Genomic DNA, 20,330 nt, shown 5'->3' on the forward strand with positions numbered 1-20,330 from the left:
ATGACACCTCTTTCAGGTTCAGTGCATGGCAGCTTTCACATTCTGTGCTTTGCCTTCTGCCTGGCAGTGATTCAGAGGTGATACAACCTTCTCTTGCAGCTTTTGGGGTAGAGAGCCACAAAAGAAACCCTCCTCAAGGTTGGGGAGAACAGAAGCTCAGCAATACTGTCTAGGTATTACAGAATGGTGTGTGGCACTAGGTTTGAGTAATACTGGTGTCTAATAATTTTGGTATTGCCTGGAACAATATATAATAATTATTAAATAAGACAATAATACTGGTTTATTAATGTTTTAGCCTTCAGTACTCCAGACAGCAAGGTGATGAATTTCTTGGTCTCCTTCTTCCAAGAACTTCTATTTATTTTGCTTTCAAAAGATTATAAATTCTTACTACTTAAATGCACAGTAATTTACCCTGCCAGTTGTCTTTATACTACTGGGAAACTGTTATCACCAATTGTGTTCCTGTACCTGCTGGGGATACACATTCCTTTTTCTTAGAATTAGAAATAGGAAATATATATGTATATTCATTGAGATATTTGTGCTTCCTCCCAGCCTAAGCTCTCATCCTGGAGTGTATTAGTAGTACTACTATTGTAAACACTCTGCAATCTTCCATTGAACCAGTTGTATTTTGATGGTGGGTAGCTAAGCTTTAGGTGCATCTAAGTCATGTTTTAAAGCCTTTCTAATTTACCATTGTCTAAAATGTACCTTATATTTGTGTTAATAAAAGTGAAAATTTGTATTTGTTCACATTTGAAAAGAGCACAATAATGTGAGATTTCTTAAAAAGTGAGAGTTGGCACCACTGTGTCAAGTGGTATGATTTTTCTCATATAAATGCCCTAACACTGCTGGAGAAATTGCTTCTGCCTACTACCCTCTCAGGAGGACTATCCTAAACCTCCAGATTTCACCTTCTTTTCTTTTATTATGCTGGGTTTCTTCTCCCCTCTTTGCACTAAATGAATCCCCACACAGAAGTGGGCAGGGGAGAGCAAAGGGGGTGACAGGGGCTTAGGGCAATATGGGAGGCACTGTAGTCACCATGCTGGCTGGAGAATGTGGACCTGTGGGAAACCAGGCTTGGCTGCTGCTGGGCAGACCTGCTCTGTTTTATGTTGCTCCAAGGGCTGTGTTAACGGACAAACCCACAACGTGGGACTGAAAAGCCTTGTTAGCTCCTAGAGAGCAGCGGCCTTCAAACCACTCATCCTGATCCTGGGGTCCACTGGTCTGCCTTGGGATCTGTTGCTAGAAGACAGCTTCAAGCAGCAAGAAGGTTGAATCCCATGGCCCGCTCGGTAGGTAGGAGTAGCATGCATAGCTAGGGGCTGCAAGATTTTTGTTTCAAGCCACGTGAGGAGGAGATGCATCTTATGCTCTCCCTCAGAGGTGGCACAGGCTCTCCATACAGGCTGTGATGGCTCAGAGGACAAAATGGCTTCAGAGCTTTGCATATACTAACACCCTTTCAAAATAGAAAGATGCAGCATGTTCACATCAAAAGGCATCTCCATTTCATAGTCAGGTACAACTGAAATGATCCAGGCAGGGCCAGTTGTGCTGGTGTTTTATGTCCCATGGATGGTGTCTGCAAGAATGGGCACAGTTCAACTCTCCCTGATGCTGGCCACTCCAGCCCTGAGCGGTCAGCCATTTTCAGTGCTCACAGTAAGGCCATATTTCAACTAGATTTAGAAATAAACTTTACACCTTTACCAGGTTAGCCAGCTACTTGCTCAAGAGTGACTATAGCTTACATTTCAAACTCCTACTTACGCCACACTGCACACTGGAAACAGTTATATAGTATTTCAAAGTCAAGACAAATTTGATTCCAGATACGCTTCCTGAGCTACTTGTAGAGATCAGCAACTGCTGACTAGGATGACCTAGGAACCATCAGATAAATTGAAAAAAAAAAACCAACAAACCAACCAACCACCAAAAAACATCTTTCAAAGAGAAAAAGAAAGAAAAAATACAAAAGGAAACCCCAGACATCAATACCAAGAGTGTAAAACCCAGCCCTCGGAGGCTGTGAGGCACAGGAAGGTTCTTGCTTTGGTGCTCCTGCCAGCAGGTGGACTCTGAAAGCCCTCACAGGAGAGCTTCCTGTGGGGTTGGCAGATGAGCAAAGCCTGTGGAGGAACCTCCTCTTCTCCCTGCTTGTGGCCTCCTGCTCCCCACCACTGCTGGAGAAGCAAGATGAAGTGGAGGAGGATTGTGATCTTTGCCATCCTGCAGGCACAGCTCCCAGACACAGGTAGGGCAGGCTTTTATTGATGAAAAGGCATGATGTTTCTGTGGTGGATTCCCCACCATTTTGGAAGCAGGAGGGTATCTGTGTGGGGGCCTTAGCCATGTCTGCCATCTTGATCATGGCTGCTTGTGAACGCAGTGGTAGGACTTGAGTTGAACTGCCCTGTGATAGAGAACCTCTGGAGAACTGGGAGGAGGAGGTGGTGAGGACAGCCATTGTCTATGTGGCCTCCTCTTGCTGGAGTGACTGCCACAGCTGAACAACAACTTGTCATTAAATTAGGCTCTCATCCATCAAGCCCTTCCTTGGGATTTTTAAAAGGGGAAATTTGATACGATAATGAAAACATAGTAACTTGCAGTAATCTGCACTAGAGAGGCTTTTAATTTAGTTAGGTAATATTAGAGCCATGCTGCTTCTGATGGCATTTCAGTTTGCACTAAATAACATACCCGGTATGCTGGAAACGCGAACATAGGTGATGAGGAAAAGGGTAAGGTCCTTCCTTTTGTGTCTCTGCCTTCATGCTTGTCCCTCCTAGAGCATAAAACGAAGTAACTTTTACCTTTATATGTTTACTTGTGGTGGTGTGTACACTGGCCCTACTTGGGCTGAAAGTGAAGCAGCTTTGGTATGCACGGATCTTTACAAATTGTATTAATTTGGGGAGAGAGAGGAATGTACTTCTTGGTAGCTTAGTAGATCAAAAGAGCAGCAAAATTTACATCCAGAGAAGGCTTCAGCCAAGCTCTGAATTTGGAGAAGTCAGCCAATACTAGTAGGCCACTTTCGAGCATGTATTAAAGCAAAATCCACTGGGAGAGCTTCCCTCACAATCTACACCCTAACTGTACTTGACAAATACGCTATCCTTGCACTGAAGAGTTTTGGTGACTGAAGAGCTTTTTATTTGAAAGTTTTCTGGAGATTAGAGAAGGGGTTTGCAGCTGCTTGTTAATGCAAGGGGCCTCTGTCCCTTTCTGATACCTAAGTATCGTACTTCTGATACTTATATTTTGTACATTTCTCTCTATCTATTAGATGCATATAAGGATAGATAGGTATAGAAATTACTTTATGTCAAAATGCATCTGCAAAAAACTTTTTAAGTTTTCTCTGTTTTTAATCTGTCATAAAACATCAGTAGTTCAGGTTCCTATTTGTACATTTTAGCAGAAAACTGTTACTGAAAAATATGTAATAGCGTTTGCAGATGGGTAAAGCTAGTGCTACAATCGTCTCTGGTGCAAAGCTTTTATGGCTATTAACACTCACAAAGAATACATGGGATCAAAATTTGAACAGGCTACCATGCCATTGATTTGGGGGGTGGTTGGCTGTGGATTAGGGGCAAAGTATTTTTGATTGAATACTTACAATAGTTTGGAGAATAGTAGTATTTAGCCTAAGAGTATAAGTAGAAGAATTGTAGCACAGAACTTGTGGAATCATTGCTACATTACTGATGGTACATGGTAACAAAAATACAAGATCGCCATGCATTTATTCAAAGATAAGACCAAACAGCTGAGCTGAAAAATTCATCTATGATCAGAAGCAATGATCTGCTGTTGCCTGGAGTGTTTTCAAGCCTTTTTAGAGTGAAGCGAACTTTTATTTTTTTGTGGGATTTTTTGTTGTTTTGTTGTTTGTTTGTTTGTTTGTTTTTTAATAAGTAGTTCTAGAGATGGGCTACATCCCGACACAGGTTTTGAGTTATTGACACCAGACCGCACATTTCAGAATGCTCCAATTTGGCCTTTGAGCAGTTACAGAGGGAAGCCATATCCTACATGCATTTAGTTTTCTATTTCCCCTTCAAAGCTACAAAAGCGTACAGCTGGAAGTTTAGCTGAGGTTCTCCTGTAACCCCTCTGTTAAAAAGTGCATAAAAATAAATAAACTGAATTTCTGAGCAGGTTACTTTATTAAACACGGTGTTCATTAAGACTTAGGAAGAATGCTATAACACTCCTATCCAAATATAATGATTAAAATGGCAAAAATCTTTCTACAGTTTACAGAGCTTTTAGTCTGAAGTACAACAGGCTTCAATAGCAATAAACAGTACTGTGGGCAATCCTGTAGAATCGCTCCCTTTTTTTTGAGGCTGATGAGATGACACTTTGATTTGTACAAATATACAACACACACATGTGCAAGGCTTCAGGGACAGCCCTTCCCTGATTTTCACTTCTTTACAAGACTACTTTTCTCAGAACTGTCTGCTAAACAGAATTGAACAGTGTCCTATTTTGAGCTGACTCTGTGGAAACTAAAACATGTTGGTCTTTGACAGATATTACTTGGGAAGCTTATCTTTGCAATATTTTGCAGCCCTGCATAACTGTGTCTTCTGTCCATTGGGCGCCATGATACCAGAAACCTTTTTTTAATCACTTCATGGACTGGAAAATAAAATAGGTAATGGGTTTTAGGGTTCATGTGTTCCTTTTTGTCAGGTGACTAGCAAGTCCCCAGACTACAAAATTTGTGAGCTAGAAGTTGTTTACAAGCCTATCTGGGAAGTCCAAGCAAGTAAATACAGACTATTTTGGCTACCATCCCTATGTCCTTGTGCTGTCTTAAGTTCTCATACCTGAATTCTTGTTACACCTAGGGAGAAAAAAAAACAAACAACAAAAACACAGGCTTAATTTTACCTGTTTCATTTCCTGCCTGTCCATCATGGTTCATTAATAATTCATGGCAAAATCTATGAACTGGCATATTAGTGAATGGAACAAAATCTAGGCCATGTAGCCTTTCTTTGTAAAGGGACATTTGTTGTGCTCTTGCAGTGCTATGTTCTATACTCTAATGCTTGTTATAGAGTGTTTTCTATCTGAAACTTTCCAAGCAAAATTCCTAATGAGTGAAGTAACAAGTTAGTGATCGCTCTTCCTTTTGGTTCTTCATGTATGCTAGATAGGAAGTATATACAAAATAGAGAAAGCTATCTGAAAATATATTTGTATTTATCCTGTGCAAGTGTCTCTTAAAGTAATACTATGTAGATAAAAAGCCAAAGGGGCGTGGGGGGTGGGGGTGGAGGGAGGGGGGGAGTAGAAGGTTTGCTAGCAGCTTAAAAGGGACAACAGCTTGATTTATGAACAAACATTGATGCGAGGAATGCTTTTGACAGCCATGTTATTCACACAAACTTGAATTGTGACTAGCATAAGTAAACCCATAAGCAAGGAAAGATAGATATAAAAATTAATCATTTGTTTCCTAACTGTTTCCAAGCTATAACTGAACTCCCTTTAAAAAAAGAAATAAAACATACATGCTTGCAAAATTGCAGATAACTATCAAATCCCCCTCTCCTCCTCCAATTAATCATATATTTGAATGTTTATATTTCATGTAGAACCGTAAGATACATCAGATATTCTGGCAGGAAAATAGAGTGTGTTTTTAGTGTGGCATGAATGGAAGATATAACTTCTTAAAAATACTTAATATATATATCCCGTTAAAGGTGTCTACTTTGCCTGTGTGCCTGCATACTCATAAGCATATTGCTCATTTTAACTGTTCTACTGATATGATTTGAACAGCTAAATTAAAGTTTTGCTGCTGTTTCTTTTTAGCATTAAGAAAAAAAATTATGGTATTCTGGAGTATGTGAAGAGATGGAATTTTACAGTTTGTTTTGTTTGTTTGTTGTTTAGTTTGTACCAATGTATAATGTAATATTTTGAGATTGGGTTTAAATATTGTTTTCTTAATTAAATTCAGTTGTGCTCCTTTTACAATAATACACAATGTTTTTACCTTCAAAAGCATGACAGTCTGAAACAGATTTTTTCAGGTAACCAGTGAAAACATTGAACTCTAATTTGTCCTACACAACTGATTTATTACCTTGTATATAACAGATAAAAAGTTATTTAGCCACATACTATGGATATATTATTCTTATATCAATATTTGTGTAGTTCTTTCAGTCCTTTGACAATTCAGCTATTAAAGATGGAAGTGGAAACAGCTAGGTTCTAAGTCTGAGAGCACAGGCACTGGTGTCTATGGTGTCTATGTTCTATTTAGGGGATAGTAGCCTTTTTTTTTTTTTTTTTAATGATATAGATTGGAAATATTTGAATCCGTACTAGTTTCCTAGAAATAAGCCATCAAGCTCTGGAAGTCCTTAATATATTTTGCTCTTAATACTTTGTTATATGCTTGTTAAGTCTTGCGAGAAGAAGAGCAAGTTTAAGGGTTTCCATCATCATGTATTTTTGGTATGTGACAGTATGTTAAACGCCATGTTCCTTGCATACATGTTGTGAAGCCTGATAAAATGCTCATACTAGTTGGCCTATCCCTTTCATGGGATGAAAGTAATGAAAACTACTATATCCCATCTTAGAGTAGCAGAACACTTTTAAACTTATTGTATTTTTAAATGAAGGAGAAGCCATAAGAGCTACACAACTTTTTGAAAGACCAGATATTACAGTGGTGAAATATATACCAAATTAGAATTTGATGGAAGCTGGCAAGGGGAAAAGATTGGAAAATTTTCAGCAAATGCTACCATAAACTGTAGTGGGACACACAGATGATGGCAAGTTGCCAACTTGTTGTTTTGAGTTTCTTTTTTGGGGAGGGGTGGTGTGTTTGTGGTTGGTTTGATTGTTGGATTTTTTTTTTAAGAAATCTCACCATATATGATTTACTTAAAATATAAGCTGTTGTCTTAGGTGAAGATCTTAACCTTCACCATAAATAAACTTTTCTAGTTTTCTAGTCAAGTTTTCTAGCTTGTGAAGAAATCCTGGAAAATGCAAGCCTGCATGGCTCCAGAAATGGAAACCTGCTTGTTCACCCCAATTTCATGATGAGTTTGTTCCAGCTGGGAGCATGGGTATTTTTCATTCATTTCACTTAGAATGTTGCTGTCATCTGCATGACAGCCAAACCTGAAATAAGCAGAGGCAAATCTTTATAAAAATGCTTCCAAAATATTTAATGAGTAAGTATGTTAAATTCATTCTAGTTTCCCATGGTGTATATCTCCTCACAAAGCAACCTGAGGCTCAGAAGGAACAAAGGAAAAATGCTGAGTTAGTAACTATTAGATGGGTAAGAATAAACCCTCATACTTTCACGGATTGTGCAAGTGGACTGAGGTTTTCCAGGCAGACATCTCTATAGAGGAGCAGGGCCTGGACTAAGTAGATACTTTGTTTGCAAAACATTTATTTCTACTTGCTTAATATAAAAATTCAGCTCAAACTAAAAATTAACATACCATAATTTATTGCTTATCAGATAACTTGACGCAAGAATTTTGTGTAGTGTGACAATGTCACTTCTTAAAGACTCTCAGTAAATGTCATAATGTTAGATACTGCATGTTCCTACTTCACAACTGTTTGTTTTGCCATTCAGGAATAGCTGAATGAGTGAATGGTTTCTTTTGAAGGTATACATAAATTGGATTCCTGGATTGGGACCTTACAGATTACTATATATAGCAGAACTGTAAACCTTTGCAAAGAAAAAATTGACTCTTGCCATGTTATACGTTATAGCCATATAATTACTACAATATGAGATAATTTTTTTGGTTGCATATCAGCAAAATTCAGAGAACATCAGATCTTTGGTAGGAGAAGTCATTTCTGAGTCTGTCTGCTATGTTCTTGCAATTTACATTGTTTCCCATCGAGCCATAAGAAACTAATTGCAAGAAAGAAGTTTTATGGGAATTATGTGGAGACAACTCCCTCTCTCTTCTCTCTCCATGATGCATAGTATTGTCACTTCGGACTTTTACCTAAGTAAAGTAAGGTAATTTCAGCAGTGCTTTGTGCAAGCATGCAGGTGCATTTCTGAAGATTGAAAAAGTAAAGTCTTGCAAGTTGTTAAGAATCATATTCTGAAGGAAGGAAGACAGGATACACAGAAAATATGTTTTATAATTGGTATTTTGTAAAAAGTCTACCTAAACTAAAGACAGTTTCTAAGACTATGAAGCAATTCTGTGAATTACTCTGAGTATATTTGTTCTGTTCATAAAATGTCTTGCTGCAAATTAGTTCCTTTTGATATTTTTTTTTTAAAGAATGTTAGTTCAATTCTAAAGATTTCTTCCTAACAACTTGCTGCTGATATTCAGGATTCATTCATTATTTTTTATTTTGTGGTTTAATACCTAAAGATATGATGCCTGACTAGGTGTGCACAGGTGAACTCGGTCTTAGTCATCATAGGCTAGAATGTTTTAAGGGAATTTGTAAGAAAACATTTTTAAGAGAGGTGTTTGGGAGTGGTGCTATATGGAGTAATGGAAGTATGGATTACTATGTGTGGTGAGTTTTTATAACTTTTCACGTTTCTCAGGAAATGCAAAAAATATTGCTATAATTGGTTCAGCACTGTTGGAATTTGAAGAGTTACAAATGCAACAAAACAAAAGTAATTCATGCGATAATTAACTGACTTTGGAGGCTTATACTTGTGAAAGATTTGACCTGTTTCTGTGTTTTTTCTCCTCATTTACCCATAACACTTTTCATTAGTAATAGGCTTGTAAATTGTTTGCATAAATTTTGCTGGCGGGTTATTTTAGTGAAAAAAGTATAAGAATTAAATCTTCGGAGGTGGTAAGCTTAAAGAGAATTGGGGAAAGTAAGAAAGATAAACTCACCACTTTCAACAACCACCCTCTGTTTTTTCCTTTTCCTGAGAAAGAAAGGGAGTAATATCCCATCACAAGTTGCCTAAATTTGAACTGATTAGACCAATTGATCTTTTAAATGTAAAACTGAGCATTCACATATTATAAGTGTGACTATACCCATTTACCAGAGAAGATAACCCAGGATAACGCATCTGGATTTCAAGCAGGTCAAATGCCCTTCCAGTTAAGTTAAAACAGTATCATCTAATATATGCCATAAAGGCTTTCTGGAATTTAGCTTCTCACTTTAAGCATCTATATTGGGGAAAAAAAAAAAAAATCTCTAAATCTCTTTCAGTTGTTTATGTTTTCAGTAGGTCCCAGTCTCACTTCTATTTGAGTAGGAAGGTGATGAGAACTTCCCCTACACATGCACACCACACTGTATATGAGCAGAACTATGCAGTGAATGATAATACCTGCAGCACAGTGCTGTAACCTGGGCCACAGGGGTCAAGGCACAGATGGGTGTCTGTGGACTGCCAATGAGCTGTAAAATGCACTCACTTGAAAGCCCAAATGGAGCAATTGGTTTTCCATCCCCAATTTTGGCAGAGGGCTACTCCTTTCTGCATCCAACTCAATACAGCTAGTTGAGAATATGGATTTCTTTTAGGAATGATTTTATTGAAAATAGCACAATATCGTTCATTTTCTTTGTTCAGAAAGTTTGTGAGAGGAAGTAATTTATTTTCAGGCATCACCTTCCCAGATGATTAACAATGCTGTCTTAGATGGGATGTAAAATTCTGATGAAGACTGTTTGTAACTTCAAAATTATGGTTCATCCCCAGAAATTTGAAAACAACTACATATCTTCAGGGCTTGGTTTTTTTGGAAGGGTTTTGCCTAAAATATACTGAAATATGAACAGTTACACATACTGGGTTCATTACTTGACTGTTCCTGAGGATGTATTTTGGTCACATCGTAAGCGTTTCTCCTTGACTCAAATATGAAAAACCCCCAAGAGTCTCTCAAAATTACTTCTTTCTAGAAGGAAAAGCTTCAATTTGCCTTGTTTTGAATTTTCTCTTAAATTTAAGATGTCTCTGGTGTTAATGTGAATTAGGAAGAACTGGAATTTTCCCTCTCATGTTTATTTGTACAGCTAAATTAATTTCTTTTTATCTGATAACTCAGATGTTATTTTAATACTTGCCTCAAAACCCGGCTATGCTATAATGTATTTGTTGCTGCTATTAGCTATGTCTCTTCTCACAGAAAAGTGAGAGCAGATTTTTCAGGCTTGAAACAATTTTGTTTTTTTATACCTCTCTTAAAGAAGTTATATAGGAACCTTCAGCCCTTACTGGTGTTTTTATCTAGTTTTATCTTTCTCAGCTGCAGAGTAGTAGCTAAGGGGTTTGCCCCCTTTCTCTCTTGCTTTTCTTTTCACATCTTGGGCCAATTGTTAGACATTGGATCTATTTGTTAGACATTATGGCTTTAGTAGAATAAATAACAGGTTTGAAATAGAGCTTAAAGGGGCACAACTTTCTGCAGAACTTCAAGATTTTAATTCCATCTCCACCCCCCTTGTTTTCCATTGGGGTAAACCAAACCCTTCCAAAATATTTTTGTTAGGTGCTAAACAAAGTCTGTGAGCAGGGTGTGTTCAATGTTTGGGAAGAGGAAAACCCAGATTCAACTCTTTATCCTGACTGTCGGAGCAGGAGCTTGAATGGGACTTCCACATGCTAAACTATTCAAGAGACACTGGTTTTGATGAGAAATTCTAATGGGAGCTTAGAAATACTCCCTAATGGATGTACTGTCAGGATTTGTACTGGGTAGTGTTCCTGATTAGCTGAATAAATGTATTTAAAAAATAAAAATCTCAATTTCAGTTTCAGTATTTTATAGTCAGTTTAATTCTTTGCAGTCAATAATGGAGTTTGTGTATCTAAAGGTTTCCACCTTGTAAAAAATGTTGTGTTCTCTTTAGTATTGACTGTATTTCGGCAGAACCAGAATCCCTAAGCAGGCTCCTGGGTGTGAGAATGTCTGCAAGATGGGTTATAGAGGTGGTACTGCTGTTCTCTTAACGCATGAAAATGTAAAAATACCATCAATATAAGTAGTGATAATGTATGTTTGCATATTGATTATTCTGCCTGTTCTGAAACTACATGTAATTATACAGAACTGGAAGATTTAGAAGATGGTCCTAGGCTACTAAATCTTAATGGTACGCAGGGATCTGAGGGAGTCAGCAACAAGAAATATGATCAGAAGAGGCAAGTTGAGAAAGCCCAGAACATGCGGTGACCTTTCTTGAAGAGAAGGATTATCTGGAGCCTGAAAGCAGGGCTTCAGGTATTTAAAAAGGTTTGGCAAGTAGCTTCATCTTTAAACGTGCTGTCTACAAATTGTAACTGTAATGTGGGGATGGTCTTTAATTTCAGTCAAATGTTGCCATTCTGATTAGGTCACATCAGTGTTTCAGTAAATGCTGCTTATTTAAACATACTTAAGCTAGCTTTAAATTAGCTGTCTTGTTTCGGCAGCTCCCCAGTGGTGTCAGCAGGAGTTTACTTCAGGCAAACTGCCTGGGCATTTACCAAACTGCTCAGCCACGTTTTTGTAGCTCACATGAAGGTCTGTGCTGAAGGAAATATGTTGTTATCAGCAAGTTGAAAACCAATTTGATGATGTTTTTGTGAGCTGCTGCTGCCTCCATAATGACTGCAGTGTATACAAACATTTTGGAAAGGAAAAAAATCCTCATTCTATGTCATTGAGTGGGGTCTTCACCTCTTTTGAAGCTTCAGGGTTGTACTATAGTACAAAATATAGAAGTATTCGGCTTTATCCATAGCTAGAAGGTGTCTTATACCCAAGGAAAATGTTTCTAAATAGATATGCTACCTGGCTTTAATTGGTCAATTTGCATGTATAAATGTTTTACAAAGCAGTTTTAATAAAGTCTGCAATTAAATAATATTTAATTCTGAAAGCAGTTTTGTTTTGAGGTTTTCATTTTCAGTTTTTTTTTTGTTTAACTCCTCATTATCTTGTTTCATTGTAGTTCTGAATATTTTTAAAGTATCTTCTGGTGGTTTTTAATATATCTGATTAAGAAGATTGCCATTAGGATACTAAACCCCCCCCTACATGAATGGAATGTAATTTTTTTTTAATTGGGCATCTTGAACTTTGGAATCTTGTCTGAAGGATTTATAGATAATTCTGACAATTCCCATCATCCTCAGTGCTTGACAAAGTCTCTCTTCTTAGTGAAGGACTGCTATGTTTTAGATAGAACAAGAAAATGGAAAAATGAGGTCTCAGGTTTTTACTTTTAATTGTGACTGACTTACTGTGTAACCTTTAAAAAGCCACTGGAATGTGTGTAGGCTTTCCAATAGAAAACTGCCTGAATTTAACCAAGATGGGCCACTATGTTTGCTGTTTTTAACTGTAAATTGCTTATCTAGTTGTTGATATACATATAACACAAAGTGTTAACACATTTGTCCTGAAAAATGTATAATATTTCAGTGTTTGGTTAATCAACAAAAAGGTTTATTTGCACACATACATGATGGTGTTTTAAAAACTGAGATCTATCAAGTATTGTTTAGATCCTCCAGTGTAATGTATTTCATATATAGGAAATTGAAATAATGGCTGTGTCTTATTTGCTGCTATATTCACAGTGACCCTTACTGCTTACAAGACAGCCTTTGCTTGCACTGAGAAATTGGCCAACCTTTTTCCTTCCCTCTCTTTAAAAAAAGTCTGTATCATTCTTGATTCAATTGAACTGATGAAAGAAAAAAAAAAAAGTAAAATCTCAGTTATGGACACACTGCTAGTCTTCCTGAAGTGGAGAGAGAGAGATAAAAATAATGTCCTGTAACAGAGTGTGTCTTATTTCACACTTACAAACATCTTGAGCTTTTTAAAAAATGTGCTGTAGAGATAAACAACATTCTTTGTGCTTCATGCAACACATTCATGCTGTCATTGCTGATGCCAGTACAGCTCTTAACATAATGGTGCTTAAGATGGCTGGTGACCAAGTGTTATTGTTTAGAGACAGCAGTATTGGGATGGCAAATATATGTGAACAATTATAGTTGCTTTTTACTCCCATGAGAACACCCGCGCTAGGAGCTGATGACTGTAATGTCTAAATAGCTGATTTAAACTGATTACAACATACATTAGTTTTAATAGAAATAGTTCTTGCTATTTCAGTAGATGTTGAAGTTCAGCTCTCAGCTGTCTTTCTGTAACTGCATGCTGCTTTTCTCACAGGTAGCTCCTGATTACTGAGGGCTTGCCCTATGCATTAACTATTAACCAGGCATCAAGTCAAGGGCTACCTTTGGGGATTGACTGCAGTTTATTTGCTCCTTATGTGGAGCCTCTATTGCCTCAGGCACCGAATAGAGCACCTTGGTCTTGAACTCCCCGGTCTTTGGCTTCTGAGAAGTTGCTTAAGAGGGGCTATACTTCAGCAGAGCTTTTATTCAGCGTGTTTTGGCTTGTACAGGGCTTATACAGGCTTATACAGGGCTTATACACATCTGCAGTGTGACTTGGAAAATGCTCATTGCTTGTCACTTACCTATTATCTTTGTCGTATGTGAGAATGAGGGTGGGAGTGAGCTTGCCTGAAAGCTATTTCAGATATTTTTTTTTTTTCCCAAAGCCTTTCAGTCTTGGGGTCTTGAACTTATAGGGGACGAGAAAAGTGTGAAATATATGGCAATAGAGCCCTGAAGTGACACGCTGAATGTTTACATATAGCTCATCAAAACATTGCCTCTTCAATACATGTATGTATTATGTAAATGGACACCACTTGTGTATTTGTGCAGAGATTTGAGACAGGTGATGACTGCTGTCTAAAACATGCTGGGAGGAGAGAAGATGAGTTGAAAATGAGAGTGTATGCTATGAAAAATAGTATAAACTGATAGCTGAATTACTTCAGGGGGATCAGCAGAAGGATTCACACCATCCAAATAACTTTGGCATAGAATATTCTTGGGGCAAAGGGGATTCTTACTTGGGAGCAGTTTGCTGAGTTCATGGAAAGGATTTTTTCAGATGGCTGGCTGTAGGAGCAAAAGACAGTTTGCCAAGGAGACCTTTCTCTGTCCTCTGTTCTTATTTACATATTTGAGAGGTATAATAATAAATAACAAAAATACCCAGTGTTTAATCAAGCAGGTTACAGACATATTTATGCCATGTAAGTTGATAGTTAGATATAAACACAGATGCTATTCATGTTGCATAAGCATATGTGCAGAGAGCAGGACAAAAAGGCTTGGATGTGTTTGTAGGCATGTGTTACAAGCAGATCTATGCAAACCATTAAGTTCATATGTGACATTTGGTATATCAGCATGAAAATGTGTTTCACTTCTATTATTGAAGCCATTTTTAAATGTATATTTAATAAGGATTTTTTTACTGCTGTTTTTAATAAGGTGGTTTTTTTTTACTGCTGTATGCGTGTATATTAGAGTTACAAAATTTACTGATAGACTTCCAGCTTTTATCAGATAAAGAGCAGTTTTCTGTAAGTGAAGTTCTACTTCTACCGAAGGTTCCAAGCATTGGAAGAGGTTTCCCAGGAAAGTGGTGGAACCACTGTCCCAGGAAGTGTTCAAAAACTGTGTAGATGAAGCTCGGTGATACGGTTTTGTACCACTTGGACTTGGCAATCCTGGGGTAATAGTTTGACTTGATAATCTTAAGAGGTCTTTTTCAACCTAGTTGATTCTACGATTCTCCAAGTGGACCACTGCTGATGGGTGGATTATATGGAATTGTGGAAGGATAGAGACCTCAATGTTGTGTTGTTCAATGTGTGAGATGTCGCCTTCATACCCAGCATCATGTACTGGAAACTGTGAGTGTTGCACCCGGTGCATGAAATTAGTCTAGGTTGGTTGCACCAGCCATTATTAGTGTCTCAACAGGTATATGTTTATAATATGAATGGCAAACTTCGTAAAAGCCTCACTGTCAAAGCATACAGAAAGAAGCTGCTGTGCAAATCAGCCAAGCTACGCAGCAAAATCAGCTTTTTGTGAGTTGCCATTGCAGTGTGGCCAACACATTTTGGTCTTGCAGTGTAGACAGGACTGTGAATTGTGTTTTCACGTTGTCCCTGAATTGTGAGATAGCCTTTGGTTTTGGTTGGTCTGTAATATGATTTGGGAATGTGTCTTTGACACTATCCACACTGCAGAATGAACTGTGTTCCTGGCAGGGTTCACAGCTATCTCATGAGTACCTTTTCCACCCCCAGTGTACACTTAGTTTTTAATATTTTAATGAATCAGCTCTTGCTACTAATCACAGGACTTTCATTAATAATTTCTTAGATATTTGAAGTGCTTCATAAGCATTAATATGCCCTCGCACTACACTTCTAAAGTGGAATGTTCTTGTAATTTCTATTCTAATGGGGTAAATCAAGGCACAGAATTGCCTTTGAGAAAGTCTCTGGGAATGACGGGAATAGAGCTGCCAATTACTGTAGCCATTAGCTGTAGTATGTTTTGTTGTCTGAATTCATGATGCACCAATATAACGGAAGACTAGCCTAGGGCAGGCAAGAAATTATTTATACAAAAATATATTTTAGGACCCTTGATTATGAGTTTTTGGCCAAAGCAAGGGGAATTTGTTTCATGTTGCTATTTGTGAACAAAACTAATGATATAAATAGAAACCCATGTTAAGATAAGAAAGGTATCTCCACATGAGTTGTTGCAACCAAAATGAAAAGATAAATGCAGTGCTGAAGCATTTAGTAGATGAGTTGTAAGATACTCTACATATCTTTACAACCCCCAAATTAATAAACAAAATCAGTCAGCCAAAGCAAAATTTGCTTGACAGAAGGTAAGTACCATGTCCAGCATGCAGAGGCACAGACATAGCAGTATGACATAGAACATAGTTAAAATCTATTCAGTGTTAAAATCTATTCAATATTTCATCATGAAGGTGCTACGAAAACAATCTAACAGGAGGTTGGGGATGCTGAAAGGTGACTACACAGAAAAGTCCAAAAGGACAAGTCCAAAGAAACATGGAGATAAGGAGTGAACGAGGTTCATTAGTTAGCATTTAGGTAGAAAGGTCATTGGGAAAGAGAATTCTTACCTGATATCAGATACAAGGTTGTTAAAGATACAATACTGGTTGTTAACAAGTATATTTATATGATAGTACCCTTGTTACTGAGACTACTAAATATTTGTTGGAAACCACAGGAATAAGGCAGCAGGATTTCTCTTAAGCAATCACCTGTTGGTAATGGAAAAGATAAAATTGGCTTTTCCTTGGAAGAGCTGGACATCACCTGCTGACATTAGAATGGGGTCAAGAGGAAAATAACCACCAAAAAAAACCCACCATGAATGTGTTCTTCTGTAGTAAAATGACAGATTGTTGTGTTATGGCCAGAAGGGAAATCTTTGCTTTGAGTCTGTTTTTCTCTTGAAATGTCAGTACTGTAACTGCTGTGTTGAATCATAGAATGGTTAGGGTTGGAAAGGACCTTTAGATCATCCAGTTCCAACTAGTTCCATCTAGTTCCAACCCCCCCATCATATCACCCAAGGCCTTGTCCAACCTGGCCTTGAACACTGCCAGGGGTGGAGCATTCACAACCTCCATGGGCAACCTATTCCAGTGCCTCACCACCCTAACAGGAAAGAATTTCCTCATTATATCCAATCTAAACTTCCTCTGTTTAAGTTTTAACCCGTTACCTCTTGTCCTGTCACTACAGTCTCTAATGAAGAGTCCCTCCCCAGCATCCTTCTAAGCCCCCTTCAGATACTGGAAGGCTGCTATGAGGTCTCCATGCAGCCTTTTCTTCTCCAGGCTGAACAGCCTCAACTTCCTCAGCCTGTCTTCATATGGGAGGTGCTCCAGTCCCCTGATCATCCTTGTGGCCCTTCTCTGGACTTGTTCCAACAGTTCCATGTCCTTTTTATGTTGAGGACCCCAGAACTGCACACAATACTCCAGGTGAGGTCTCACAAGAGCAGAGTAAAGGGGCAGGATCACCTCCTTCGACCTGCTGGTCATGCTCCTTTTGATGCAGCCCAGGATACGGTTGGCTTTCTGGGCTGCAAGCGCACACTGCCGGCTCATGTTAATTTTCTCATCAACCAACACCCCCAAGTCCTTCTCCGCAGGGCTGCTCTGAATCTCTTCTCTGCCCAACCTGTAGCTGTGCCTGGGATTGCTCCGACCCAGGTGTAGGACCTTGCACTTGGCATGGTTAAACTTCATAAGGTTGGCATCAGCTCACCCCACAAGCATGTAAGGTCCCTCTGGATGGCATCCCTTCCCTCCAGCCTATCAACGGAGACTTCAGTTGAAGGGAAGTGTGTCAATCCACCTTCTTGATTTATTTCTTATTTCTGGCAATATATTAATAGAGAAGTACATTTTGTTTCAAGCAAAATTCATATGAAGAGCAGAAATAAGGTCTTAGATTCCCAGGCACTTACTATGAGACCAGATAGTGCGTCAACCCAGATGTCCTAGGATTAGTGTTGGGTAGTCAACCCTCAGGAAGGTTGCTACTGGTCTTTGCAAAGCAGGAGCATGAGAAACTTTTGACTACCTCAGAATGTCAGCATCTGTAACTGAAAAGGTATGTGAAAACTTAAAACAGCAAAGGTTTCCCAGGTTGTTGAAAAGGAGCAGGGAGAGTGAGAGGCTGAAAATGTTTTGAATTCTTCCCCATTAGACTTGCCAGGTTAAGTTGATGGGAAGAACCTGAGGGGCGGGAGGGGGGGGGGGGTGTGGAATTTCAGGAAAGCTCTGTGTGGGTGCAGAACCTAAAAACACAGTAAGGTCACAGTCTTCAAAGTCATAAAATGAATGAGTTCAATAATGTCGGAGTTCTGGTTCTATGCTGGGTGTCATGTGATGCTATCACATACCCTTACTGCTTGCACTGGTTTTGGATCCAGGACTGGAATTTCAGACAGCCACTTGACTCTTTCTGTGCCTATGCCCCTTACCAGCCTTTTTTACTTGTTTACTTGGATTCTGATTGTGTAACACCTCATACAGTCCAGAAATTAATGCACTAATTGAAGACAAGATTGAACAGAAGCACAAGTCTTTGCAGGAGTGAAGTAGTCTTGCAGCCTTTGGAGGACAGCTGCTGTATTTAATCAGGTACACCTGTAATACTGCAAACAGTATCATCAAGCCCTGTGATGATTGAGGCTGGTGCTGGCAAGACTATTTATTGATTTATGATAGAATTTGAGCCTTGCTGTTAACCATTTTATGGGCACTGAACACTCATCAATGAGCAAAACACCACCACTATATTAAAACAGGTTGCTATTGGGAGTATCATGTGAATATAAACTGAATATAAAGCCAAGTACATCGGTCAAAAATCTCTAGGTAATTGAAAGCAAGAGAGCCCAAAACATTTGTGGTTTGGGTTTGGTTTTTGGCTTAAATGTTCTGTGTATCCAGAGACAGTGTTGTTTTCTTGTAAGAGCATCTTAGAAACCAGTTCTCTTCCACTGCTGACTGATTTAGGACCAGGCAGGTGTTTCGACACTGAGGCTGACTCCTTTTTTTTGCAATTTTTGTATTTTGCGCACAGCCTCCAAAAAACACAAGTTTCAGGCTGCTTTCCCCTCAACTCAGCAGAAAATGCTAGCACTGCTGATCTCTGTGACAGAGCAATGGCTGAGAAACTGCCTTGTCATTTCAAACAAAGCCACCCACACCTGTCATTATATTTATCCAGGGTTAAACTGTTCATTACACACCAGTCTGGGATGCCCCAGGATAACTGTTTTTCTTAATCTCTTGTCATAACTGTTGTAGGTTGGAGGAGGGAATGAAGGCACCTCCTGAGTGAAGTGACAGCTTTATTCTAGGAGCTGAGGACTCAGCTGAAAGAAGAAACAAATGGGGGCACGAATTACTGGGTGTGCAGTTCAGAAAGATAATGCATTTTGTAGAATTAAGAGTTCGTTTAAAAGAAATTACACCACAGTTCTCATTTCCTCCTGCTTGCTACATACCCTAATTTTTGCATGTGTTTTTCTATGTTCCTCTTGTTTCTTTCTCCCACAAGAAAGTGCTTTTTAAGTTTCTGTGTTTTGGTGGGGGGTTTTAAGAGACTTTGCAGTTTTAATTAGAATATATCCAACAAAACTCGTTAACAATTCTTGTGCCAGTTTTTGGTTTAAAATGCAAATATATACTATGATGTAGACTCGGCTAGTATAATCCATTTCGCATTGTAACAGCACAACTCAAAGGCATCTTTTATATTTAATTTTGTCTTGTTATCCCACGAGACAGTTATCTTGTCCCAGTGTGTTAACTGCCTCTGGATTGTAAACTTATTTGTCTTCATCTTGTCTCAATAGTGTAAGGGTAATACAGTTCAATGTGTTCTCTAGGAAGTGGGAATCCTGTTTTGAGTCTGATACTGATGTGCTTTTCTTCCCACTTACCCTCCCTACAGTTAAGTGGAAATAAGGATTTATTGATTTATTTGTTTTTCAAGAGGTACCATGCTATTTGTGGTAAAAGCCCAGCCACACTCCTGAGAGACAGCTATACCCTGAGTAGCTAAGGGAGACAATAATAATTAGATTTTATCCCCCCCCCCCCCCCCCCGTGGAATAAAATATCTGTATTTGAGTAATATTCTACACTAGACTTTTTGATTAGTTAAAGCTTAGTACAGGTTAATTAGACCTTTGAATTTTCATAGTATGTTTAAGTGATAGGTATAGTGCACATGTGTGGTTTATAACTTAAACCACCTAAAATCTGGCAATACTGCCAACTATTTGTTGCTGCTGGATAACTGTCAATGACTCAGACTCAGCATGTGCATAACTCAGCATGATTATGTTTCTGGCATGTTGGACATACCTCCTCCCCATGCGGTGTGCAAGTGCTTTGGGACCTCCTGGGAAAGGACAAACCAGGGCTTTGGAAAACTGCTGCTGTGTAGGTGTCCCGCAAGAAAACAGGTCCAGGGGACACCCAGAAGAGCTAAGAAGAGCCGTGTGACAAGAGGAATCATCACATTCCTTCTCTTTTACCAGGAGATTGCTGCGAGAACTGTTAGGGAAGAAGCAAAGGAGAACAGAATAACTCCCAGAGATTTATGGTCTGGTTGTCAAGAAAAGGGAAGCAGAAGTCACCCTACATGAAGGGAGGTGGGAGAGTTCTGAGATACAATGGGTGTCATCAGGTCATTAAATTTGTTTATAAGGTAGCAGCAGATGAATCTTTTGGCCTGATACTGGAGGGCTTGGACCTAGATCCCTAGATCCCCTGGACTAGGATGAGTAAGAGCAGTGAGACCTCGAT

The 20,330-nt window shown here is 38.7% G+C and overlaps 1 protein-coding gene across 1 annotated transcript in view; it reads left to right on the top strand.

Moving 5' to 3' along the window:
• The first annotated feature begins 1,611 nt into the window (after positions 1-1,611).
• The window catches only part of CD247 (CD247 molecule), a 53,442-nt gene continuing 34,723 nt past the window's right edge, over positions 1,612-20,330 (top strand). The window contains 4 exon segments of the mRNA XM_061454429.1: positions 1,612-1,683; positions 1,909-2,067; positions 2,070-2,212; positions 2,214-2,278. Of these exon segments, the coding sequence (XP_061310413.1) occupies positions 1,612-1,683; positions 1,909-2,067; positions 2,070-2,212; positions 2,214-2,278 (439 nt within the window).

The sequence above is a fragment of the Pezoporus flaviventris genome, unplaced genomic scaffold (genome assembly GCF_033815535.1).
Source record: "Pezoporus flaviventris isolate CSIRO_AGI_PZ_B2104156 unplaced genomic scaffold, CSIRO_AGI_Pfla_v1 ptg000015l, whole genome shotgun sequence".
Lineage (NCBI taxonomy): Eukaryota > Metazoa > Chordata > Aves > Psittaciformes > Psittacidae > Pezoporus > Pezoporus flaviventris.